Raw genomic sequence first — 11,694 nt, 5'->3', positions numbered from 1 at the left:
TGTTTACTTTTGAAAAGGTATAACAAAGTGGCAATTGTGATTTTTATTTTGCTCCATGTATTTTATATATTTGTATTTCACTGACTCTCAAGCACTTTTTTTTCTTTTTTACATGTAACATTTGGAAATCTGGATGCATTTTATGATCAGTGGCTTGTCTTAGTTTATTCAGCAATATTTTTTGCCTTCTGGTAGGATCAAAAAGATGGTGTAGTGATGCTAATGATGATGTCTTAGATTTGATGAAGAATATTATGTAGGTAGGCTAACAAGGGGAAAACTAAAAGCAAAAAGTATTTTTTTAATGAGCTGGAAGCTGTTCTATGGATGGCCTTACCCTTTCCTTCAGTCACAAATTTCCTCACTTTCAACTCCAAACTTGTTCAACTAATTGTTTAAAATATACTTGAGCTGAAACTTGGGCCTTCCCTGTACTGACCATAATTTTTATGTGTGACCACAATGTTTTAGAAAATACTCTTAAGTGCTTCTCAATATCCAATGTTCATTCATCCTTCTTAATCTGTGTGGGACTAAAACTGGGTTACTTTTACCTAGAAGACGACAATCTAAGTAAAGAGGTTCTGAGCCATGAGCAGTATAAATGAGCTTTTCAATCTTTTTGAGGTATAATGGCACACCAGTTTTAATACAACCACCAATCTTCACAAAATAATTTTAATACTTTGTGCCTGAGCTAGCAGCATCTTGCACTGTGACATTCCTATACATACATAAGCATTTGATCCAAGTACAGATGTTAAAAGCAGAGTAACTTAAGCAATTGTCTATACAAAGGTAAATAGACACTGTAGGTTATTTTTCTTTTTGAATCATTTTTGCTGCATAGTAAATTGCAATTACATGTCAGTATAATGTTACTGATCTACAAAATACACTTTGAACTGTGAGGTATGGCAACTCTCTATGAGAGAGAGCTAGCATGTAAACCTGAATATTTTGAGTGATTTTTTTTTTTTTTAGCTGCCATGGATGGATAAGACAAAAAAAAAATCCAGCATTCAAAGACCCTAGAAATGTATTTTTCTAATCAATAAAAAAAAATAAAATCTTTTAGTAATTTTCAGCTATTTCCTATCATTTACTTATTGGAGCACTGACAAATGGACAAAATAAATATTGAAGTGAAGCTGTTTGTTATGGAATTATGGATTAAACAGTTATCTGAAAAAAAAAAAGTCTGCCAGGTAACTGCTCATTTACTTTACATCAAGTTGAGATTTTGATATGTATCTCTATATATGCATCCCAACTTTATAATTCAAGATTGAAGTTAAATACTTCTAATTCATTTAAATTACCATGGTAATAAGACAATTATAAACCTTATATTTCCTTTAAAAGGCCATGCTTAACATTTTCTGACATTACTTCTAAACTCAGATGAAGCACAAAATCCTCCCAAAACAAATAGTCTGCTCTGAAAGTTAGGTGGTTGAGAGTTGGTAGCAAAGGGTATCATGGTTTAATACTTCCACCACAGAGTAAATACAAATAAACAAAGGTAACTGCTGTTTAAACATCTGATAAGAAATTAACAGGAATCAATGGACTGAAATTACAAGGTAAGATATACTGCCATTCCAGTTTGAATATTTTCAGTATTCAAGTTTCATACTTTCAAAATGGACAATAAAGCAGTTCTCCTGTTTTGATGCAATATCATTTTAAATTCTGTGCCCAGGTTAATATTTAATGTTTAAAATTGGGTGCTGGGTCACTCATACATTATTCAAATATTCTAGAAAATAAATCATGATTGGTTAAATGTACTGTAGTTAGCTGTCACAAAACATCAGTGGAAACAGAGGAATTATAGAAATGGAACCAAACAGAAGAATAGGAAGAGCTACCAGAAGAACTAGTTGAACACTGGGTGGAAGAATGAACCCAAGATAAAACAAACTTGCAGTATTCTTATAGAAAGAATAAATTTTTTGTCCATATTAATTTGTACTCAAGAAGATGACAGTCCTTTTTTCTAGTGTTTGTGAGAGTCTTTAATATACAGTGCTGGGCAGGCACTTTAGTGCCAACATAAAAATTAACAGTGGTTAGAAAAAGTGGAAAATTACCAATTGTAAATTAATAACCAAACCTGTACTCTTGGCCAGACTACTAGAGAGGATATGTGTATTTAAGAAATTAATTTAGAAAATCTTAACTGCCTCATTTTTAAAACCTAAATGGACAATTACGAAGATTCTTTTAAGCCATTTTTGTGGAATGAAGCATCACAGATTATCAGTTTGCAAACGCGATCTTTGCTGAACTAACCAATAGTGATCTATATACAGGAAAGTTGTATTATCTGGCACTTCACCAGCTGGAATTTCTGAACACTCTGCAAATCTTGACTATACTAGACCACCACACCCAATGACCTAATCACACAACAGAATACAAGACTACAATGGGACTGACAATATGCTGTTATTTTAGGGTGGTAAAATAGGGAAGGGAAGGGAAATCAGAAGAGGAATACCACCTGGGGCAGCAGAATTAACGCTTAATTAACAAAGCAGTTTTGATTCACTGCCACTCTCCTGCTATGCTGGATAAAAAAGCTTTTACTGTATTATTACACGTTAGGGAGGAAAGCGAAGTAGGTAACTTGCTACCTTACAAGTCCCATCAGTAAAGCACCTCAAGAGAGGACTGAGAAAAGTGAGATACAAAGGAGTTTTGTTTGTGCTACCCTAAATCACCAACTATAAAAAGTTAAAAACACTCCTCTCCTCCCCAACATCATACTTAAAATAGCAAAAATGTTTTACTTAGAACAATTTTTATATGTATAAATAAAAACATGGAGAACCTAGGATCCATAAAGTGAATTTGCTAATGCAAATTATGGGGGAAATTTGGATTAACGCAATGCCAAGAACTTATTACAACACTAATTTATAATACACTGAAGTCTCCCACAATCACTTTTCCCCAATAAATGCATCCTCAAAGAAAAGCATTTCTCTGAGCCAGAACAATCTCACAGAATCATTAAGACAACATAAAAATGGAGTAAATACTCCATATTCCAAATAATTTACTAAGGTTTCTTCAAGCCTTAAGACTTTCAGTTTGAACTAATTTATGGTTTAAAAAAAATTACAGAAAAATGTTCAAAACTTTTCACTGTTCTACATACTAATTTAGAGGACATGAGGATTTATTTTTTATATTTTCTAATGAGGCAAGGCACTTTTCTTTTTTGGGCTTTGTTTAGGAAAAAATAGTGCTACACTGGTTTATTATATTCTATTTAGAACAATTTTGGACAAAGAAAAAACAGGCTACACAACTCAAAAGAACAAACACAACATTTGGCTTTTAAGAATGCTAAAGAAAAGTCACGAGTTTAAAACTCTCCTTGTTTTTGAGCATCTGGTATTATAAAGCAAAACATTTTCCTTTGTTAAACTTTTTTTTTCTATAGGATAAAATTAGGAAGGTAGTAGGAAAAGAAGCAATACTTGGATCATGTTAAAGTAAGGACAGTTGGCTAACGTCATGATTTAAAGATTATTAAGATGGGGTCAAGAAGTTAAAAAAAATAAAAGATAATTAAGCTACTGAATTATATTAAAAAAGAAATGTGGCAGATTCCTGCATTTGTTAATGTTTCTGTAAGAGGCTCCATCATAAAATTGAACTGTAAAATTATTTTTAAAATGTAATACGTAGAACACAAAATGAATTTTTAGCAAACTTTAGGAAATTCTTTTGTTATAAATTACCCAGATTTTATAAACAAGTCCCCCCTAACTTGCATTTTGTTTAAAGTAACAACTTTATATCATACAAATAAATTTCAAGTATGAAAAGTGCATTATTGCAATAATACCTCTTTGCAAGTCCAAAATTCTTGGTTTATAATAAAACTGTAAAGAATTAAAAAAAAAAAAAGGAATAAAACCATCAGTGCCATCTATTGCAGAAGTCCGCCATCTTAAAATGTTGCTCAACAAGTTGCAGAGAAACACGTCTGGAAGCAACATATAATTGAAAAGAAACTACTTGTGTTTTTACCATTTTACATTATTACTGTCTGTAGTATTTTTCTCCTTCCCAAATAGAAATTCACATCCTCTATACTGTTGCTCTTGAATCAGCCATTCTGCGCAGTCGCCACTTGCATGTTTCCAAAATCATCTTCTTCTTCATGTGTTCTCTTCAAACTGCCTAAAAGTTATTGCATGAACATAACATATAATGGGAACTTAAATAAATTCATTCATTAGAATGTTACAACTAGCAAAAGCTTCATTTTTCATGAAGTGTTACCATATATATGACTATGAAAATTCTATGACTGAATTTTTAGTAAACTGTTGTAAATTCTTTTGTTATAAACTACCCAAAGAACTTTATATCTTCATGACATTTTCCCTCTTAAGAATTAAGTATTAAGGTATTTTATATAATGAACATAAATTTTTAAAATAGTCTGAAAATAGAATTTTTAAAGGGATAACAGTTCATAATTGGTTACTGAGTTTGTTTTTTAGGCTCCATAAACATGTGACTTAGGACACTGTACATTTGTACAGTTTTATTTTGTAGATGTAATTATCCTTTTGCTTCCACAGATGCTGCCAAAAATATTTTTTACACTGAAACTATGATTTTATTACCAACAAGTCTAGAGTTGGGAGAAAGGAAGCATGTAGCAGATAAGAGATTTTCTTTTATCTACTCTTCACATCAGAGTCTGCTAGTACAGAAATTTCCCACACAGAGTCAGAGCTATCCCCATATGCCCAACAGTTATAATCAAGAAATCTGAGTCGCAATGGAGGAAAACTTTAGGGAACAACTGAACTGGTAGAGGGTTTGCTGTGTTATCTGCCTAACAATCGCATGACCTTAAACTTATGCCCTAAAGGTTGTGCTAAATCATGGTAATAATGTTAATACAGAGGGTGGATTCCAACACAAAACTAATGTTTCACTGTAAGATTAAAATTAAGGATAGAAATACAGTATTGATGGACTAGAGAAGAAAATATGCTAGCCATAAGTCTAAATACAGTGGTTGTAACAGTTTCAGATGCAGTGTTGCACCTGCATTCTATGAAGGGAGGTAAGAGACATAGGTAACTAATACAAGGCAGAAAGTGAGGAGGTACAGATAAAGCTCTCTGGCAGTTTTGAATAACTAGAGATTAGAGGAAGAGTAAGTTAATTATCATGTTTTCTTGAGGCGATGACATCTGAACCAAGTTTTTAAGGACAGAGAGACTGAAGGTGATGCTTTCTAGGTGGAGAATAGAAGACACGCACAGGAAACCATTAGTAGCCCCATTTTCTGGACTGCATATATAGAGGTACAGTGAGAGATATAAATAAAGATCAAAAGGGCCTTTAATTACTACCTATGATGTGTTTTCTTCAGTAGAAATTATGCCAATGGGGACTTCCCTGGTGGTCCAGTGGTTAAGACTCCACACTCCCAATGCAGGGGACCCGTGTTCGATCCCTGGTCAGGGAACTAGATCCCACATGCATGCTGTAACTAAGAGTTCGCACGCCACAACTAAGGAGCCCACCTGCTGCAACTACAACCTGGTGCAACCAAATAAATAAATAAATATTTAAAAAAAAATTATGCCAATGAAGACTTTTATACGGGAAGAATATTAGAACTATCTTTCATGAAAATAAGTCTAGCCACAATGTACAGAACAGACTAAATAACAAGAGTTGGAATAGGAGGCCAATATGGACCTGAACTTGACCGAAATTAAGGGTACTATAAAAGAGGGAGGGAATTCTAGGTACTGAGGAAACAGACCATCCCATTTTGGAAAATGATTAGATAGAAGTTGCAAAGAGTCAATGACAACTGGGAAGTTGAGCCTGAAGGATGGGTATATAGTATTATCACTAAGGAAGTGCAATATAGTGCTGGACTTGTGGAGCAGATCACCAGTGTTAAATTTCCAGGTCCAACACTAACCAGATATGTAACCTGTTTCTCCTAACTTCCAAGGTTGTAAGTTCAAGTAAGACTGAAAGGAACTCTGGGAGAGAAAAACCATAAACTAAAAAAATTCCATAAATGCTCTAATAAAAAGAAAGGAGACAAAAAAGGGTAGCAAGGTCTTGGAGAGGATGACAAAAGTTAGGATTTTGAGAGCATGCCTGGATCATTAACTTTTAAAATGGGGGAGGGGACACTGCAATAGGGAAAGGAGAAAGGATTCAAATACTTACGGCAAGAGAAAAACTGAGGTAGCTTACATTTAGTCACCCTGCTTTTACTTACTAACCACCTTTCATTTTTAATAAGATCACCTAAGTGTATTTAGGGCCTCAGCTCCAGACCCCTCTTATTATTTTAATCTTTGCAACACAGTTATACTACTTAAAGATTTAAAACTCAACAAAGTAGAAATCTGATCTTCCAACCAACAGGTTCTAATTAACTAGTGGTGTATACACAGCTCAATATAATACATATTTAATTATAAAGTTAAATTTTGAAATTATCTTGTTTTAATTCAATAGTCCATCCAAAAATTTTCTAAACAATTTAAATTGTTCAGTGTAACTTGTTAATAAGCAAAAGATGCTTCTTCTCTTCTATTCTTCACTACCATCATCTTTCTTCCCAAATTTCTCCAAAATGAAAAAATCCTTACCTGTGGTGCCAGAATGAACAGATAACGACCTTTCTATCTGAAGTGGCGACATCATCTGTATTGTTAATTTCGCTAGGTAGATGGCTTCATATTCCTAGAAAAGATTTTAATGAACTTGAATACATACTTAAATTCTTGGATACCCAAAACCAAACAAAATTTAAAAAGTGGTTAATACATACATTATTGGTATTCTTAGTTTATACTGAAAACTCTGGTGCCATATTGCTGTAAGAGAAAGGCTTAAAATTCCTATCTTATAATTTCACATTTATTGATAAGACTATAAATCAAGTCAAGCAAATAGCTTGCATTAAGGCACTGTACACTGAACTGCCAGTCAGTATGTATTCTCTGCCACCAGGCATAAGCTATATGATCTCACTTCATCTGTTAAAACACATACATACCCCCAAAACCCAAACTGGCAATCTCATAGAATGATTATAAGAATAAAAAGAAATAAAATATTTTAAAAAATCAGATTAATATAAGGCATTTAATTGATTCAAGTATATATTTGGTTCTAATTCCTTAAAATCAGGTCTTCTACTTCCAGTTAAAGATGGAGTAATAAAGGCATTCCTATCCCTCTCCCCTTTCTGAAAACAAGAAATAGAGAAATCCTTATTCGAAGAAACTAGGAAACATCCATAACCCTGAATATGAGAAGAATGAAGAGAAAAGTTAGGAATTAATTATCAAATAAGTCAGGGTACTGGCTACCTTTATGATGGGAGAAAGAGAATTATGATTAGAAAGAGGCCTCAAGAGGGCTTTTGGGATTCTGGCAAACGTTCAATTTCTTTACCTGGATGGCAGTTACATGGATGTTTATTCGCACTTTATGCATTTTTATATATGTGTATTATATTTCATAATAACATTAAAAAAAATGGAACCAGACTAAGCTATGCACAAAAGACGCCTGACTGCGGATATCACACAGAGTGGGTACAGCTGACAAACCTAACAAGCCCTTGCCTAGTATGATACAGCCAGGAAGTGTGCATGGGCTGTGGGAGGAGGAAGGGCATATTAAGGAAAATGTGAACATCCACACCTGGCATTTCTGCAAGCAACGTGGAGGAGAAACTGGGTTGCATGTCGCCAAGCATCTGCTGATCTTGGTCAGCTGAAAGTAAAGGCTAAACCATTGATTCTCAAGCCTGGCTATACTTGAGAATCACCTGAGGAGCCTTAAAACCTGTAGGTATATAGTCAGCTCCTCTCCTCCCCACCCCAGAGATTCTCATTTAACTGGTATGGGTAACGTTCCCCAGGTGATTCTAATGTGCATGCAGTGTTTATCAATGTAAACAAGAAGAACCTGTGACAAAAGGGCCTCTTTTTTTTCCCACTGGCTAAGTAGAGTCATACCACTGGAGAAAAGTGTTGGTGAGAAAGTCTTCCAAGACAACTGGGAAAATTTAAGCTGCCTACCTTTCCCTACCACTCCCCTGGTCCCTTTCCCACAACTTTATTGTTGAGCAAATAGCTTATCTAAGAAGAATGTCTCCAGTTCAAAGATGACCGATATCAAAAAGGAACCAATGTACGTCTTATGTAAAGACGTTTGCAAGGGAAAGAAAAGCAACATTATAACCAAAAGTCTAAATATAAAGAACACTGCATGAAAATTACACCATGGAGCAGGTGAAAATTATAATTCTCCATGAAATCAATGAGAATATGCATTTCTGAAATGAGTTCAAAGAAGAGATAAAAGGATTCATGGAAGAAATAGGACAATAAAAGAGATGAGTATGCCATTTCCTACCATTTCAGAAAACAAACAGAACACCCCTCTTAATCCTGGTTTCTCCTCCAACTACTGTTTCATTTCTGTTTTCCCCTTCTAAGCATAATTCCTGGAATTATCTATTCTTGCTGTTCACATTCCTCTCTTCCCATTTTTCTTTCAACTCTGAGCAATTATGCTTATCTTCACCCTTCCACAAAAATTGTCAAGGGCACCAAATACATCATGTTCCTAACCTAATGTCAATTCTCAGCCCTTATCTTTTTTTTTTTTTTTTTTTTTTTTTTGCGGTACGCGGGCCTCTCACTGTTGTGGCCTCTCCCGTTGCGGAGCACAGGCTCCGGACGCGCAGGCTCAGCAGCCGTGGCTCACGGGCCTAGCCGCTCCACGGCATGTGGGATCTTCCCGGACCGGGGCATGAACCCGTGTCCCCTGCATTGGCAGGCGGACTCTCAACTACTGCGCCACCAGGGAAGCCCAGCCCTTATCTTATTTAACCTATTATCAACCTTTGAAACAGAGGGTCATTCCCCACTCTTCTAACACCTTCTTCACTTGACTTCCCAAACACCAGACCATCCTGATTTTCTTCCCAACTCACTGGCCACTCTTTTCAGCCTCCTCTGCTGATTCCCCATCTCCACAATCTCTACATGCTGGGAATACATTAAGGTCCTGTTTTTGAAATCCTGCTCTATCCACACTCACTTCTCTAGTGATCTCATCCAGTTTCAAAGCTTTCAATAGCATCTATATATTGATAACCCCTAGAAATACAGTTCTTTCTCATGAAATCCAGACTTATATGTATACCTGCCCACTATCTAATAGCTCTCTCAACCTTAACATGACCAAAACCGACTCTTGATTTTACTCCCTTCAAATTTCATGCAGTTTCTCCCATACAAGCAAGTAGCAGTTCCTCTTCGAGTGTTCAGGCTACAAGGCTTAAATTCATCCCAATCTCTCTTCACATCCAATCCATCAGCAAATTCCGTCAGCTCCACTGTCAAATAAATCCAGCATCTGATCTCTTCTCACCTCTCCCCCTGCAACCACTTTGATTCAAACCAATACTCTCTTGACTCCATCACTGCAACAGCCTCTTAACTCAAGCACCTGCTTCTGTCCAAACCCCAACAACCCCTACAGTATATACACAGTATACTAATTCAACATAGCAGCAGGCAATCTGAAGTTGTTCCTTCACTTAAAATAAAAGCCAAAGGCCTTACTTATAATGGCCTATAAATGCCTGTCATGTGACCCCTTACCTCCCAGCTTTAATCTCCTACCGTTATTTGCTTATTACTCTGTTGCAGCCACACTGACCTTCTTGCACTTCTCGAAAATACTATGCATACTCCCATTTCAAGGCACTTGCACGTATATTCCTGCTACGTAGGATGCCTTCCCCCCAATATCAGCACAGCTTGTTCTCCTAATTTCTCCAGGTCTCTACTCAAATATCATTTTTGCAATAAGGCCTTTTCTGATCACCATTTTAAAATGCAATTCATGGGCTTCCCTGGTGGCACAGTGGTTGAGAATCTGCCTGCCAATGCAGGGGACATGGGTTCGAGCCCTGGTCTGGGAAGATCCCACATGCTGCGGAGCAACTGGGCCCGTGAGTCACAACTACTGAGGCTGCGTGTCTGGAGCCTGTGCTCCGCAACAAGAGAGGCCGCGATAGTGAGAGGCCCGCGCACCGCTATGGAGAGTGGCCCCCACTTGCCACAACTAGAGAAAGCCCTCGCACAGAAACGAGACCCAACACAGCCAAAAATAAATAAATTAATTAATTTTTAAAAAATGCAATTCATGTTGCATCTCCTTATATGGCCTTATTTCTCTCTCCCTTATTTTTCTCTGTGACCCATTACCATCTGACCTACTACATTTTACTTTGTTTACTGTTTAATTCTCTCATTAGAATAGGTTTCATGAGGTTGGAGATTTCTGTCTATTTTGTTCTCTGCTTTACTGTCATTGCCTAGAACAATGCCAAATAAACATTTGATGAAACAATGAAGTATGGGAAAGGGAAGAAAAGCTTGAGAAAAATCAAGCCAGAAGAGAAAAGAGCAAAGTTGAAAATAATTACAGAGAAAATGGCAGATATGGAAGAAAAAGGGAACCCACATAAAATATGTCTCTGGGAGAAAAAACCAGGCAAATGAAACAGAACAACAAAAACAGAAGCCAAATACATAGTAGAAGAAAACTTTCTGAAATAAGGGAAGGTGTGAATCTGTAAGTGCTAAGGGCATACTAAGACTGAGAAGTTAATATAGAACAATCAACAAGATATACCTTGATAAAGCATCCTATGTTCATCCAGACAACACCTCCTCCTCCCAATCAAGTCTTTTAAGGGGGAAAAATTTTTTAAATTAGGCTCCCCTCAGACTTCTCTGGAGCAATATTCAATGTCAGGTCTGTGTACAAACCCATAAGGGAAAAAGTATTAAACAAAAAATTTTTATCTAGCCAATTGTCATTCAAACATAAGCAACAGAAAAATATTTTCCAAAATGCCAGGACTTAGGGAATATAGTTTCCAAGAACTCTTCTTGAAAATAATGCTCAAAGACAAACTCCAATAGTTGAATAAAGAAGCTAGAATCCTATTTAAATGTAGAACTAAGGATGAACAACTAGAAAATGTGGTTATAGGATAGAATATAAATATTATAATCTGTTAACAATGTAGAAAAAGTATAATCTTTTTTTTAAAAAAAGGAGGTGGCAGGACATATAACAGGAGGTAGTTTAAGTAGATGATCTTGTATTGCTAAGTAACAAGAGGTATAATATTTAAATATTTTTAAAGGTATAAGAGGTAACTCCTAGAAGAACTAAGACTAATAACAAAACAGGTAGTGGAGGGGAAGGAGGAAAGAAGTAGAGGTATATAAATTTTTATCTTTTATAGTGGAAATCAACTGATAGTTATTTAAAAGTGATAAGAAACATACATATTCACGATAAAGTTACAATTGGGCCCATTAGAACTAAAAACAATAAACTTAAAAATTATCAAAAGAATATAAACATACAAAAAATTCATAAACTTTATAGTGAAAAGTTTTAAAAAGATGCATTTAAAAGAGAAAGCGAGGGCTTCCCTGGTGGCGCAGTGGTTGAGAGTCTGCCTGCTGATGCAGGGGACAAGGGTTCATGCCCCGGTCCGGGAAGATCCCACATGCTGCGGAGCAGCTAGGCCCGTGAGCCATGGCTGCTGAGCCTGTGCGTCTGGGGCCTGTG

General features: G+C 35.9%; 1 protein-coding gene across 2 annotated transcripts in view; it reads right to left on the bottom strand.

The window, feature by feature from the left end:
• Window positions 1-3,052: 3,052 nt before the first annotated feature.
• STYX (serine/threonine/tyrosine interacting protein) overlaps window positions 3,053-11,694 on the bottom strand; it is a 35,192-nt gene continuing 26,550 nt past the window's right edge. For both annotated transcript variants that reach the window (XM_007119218.4, XM_007119217.4), the window contains 2 exons: window positions 6,666-6,759; window positions 3,053-4,203 (listed from right to left, as the gene is read on the bottom strand). In XM_007119218.4, coding sequence (XP_007119280.1) covers window positions 4,130-4,203; window positions 6,666-6,759 — 168 coding nt within the window. In that variant the 3' untranslated portion in view covers window positions 3,053-4,129. The remainder of the gene's footprint in view (window positions 4,204-6,665; window positions 6,760-11,694) is intronic.

The sequence above is a fragment of the Physeter macrocephalus genome, chromosome 11 (genome assembly GCF_002837175.3).
Source record: "Physeter macrocephalus isolate SW-GA chromosome 11, ASM283717v5, whole genome shotgun sequence".
NCBI classification, from domain to species: Eukaryota; Metazoa; Chordata; class Mammalia; order Artiodactyla; family Physeteridae; genus Physeter; species Physeter macrocephalus.
This window is presented reverse-complemented; position numbering and strand designations above follow the sequence as displayed.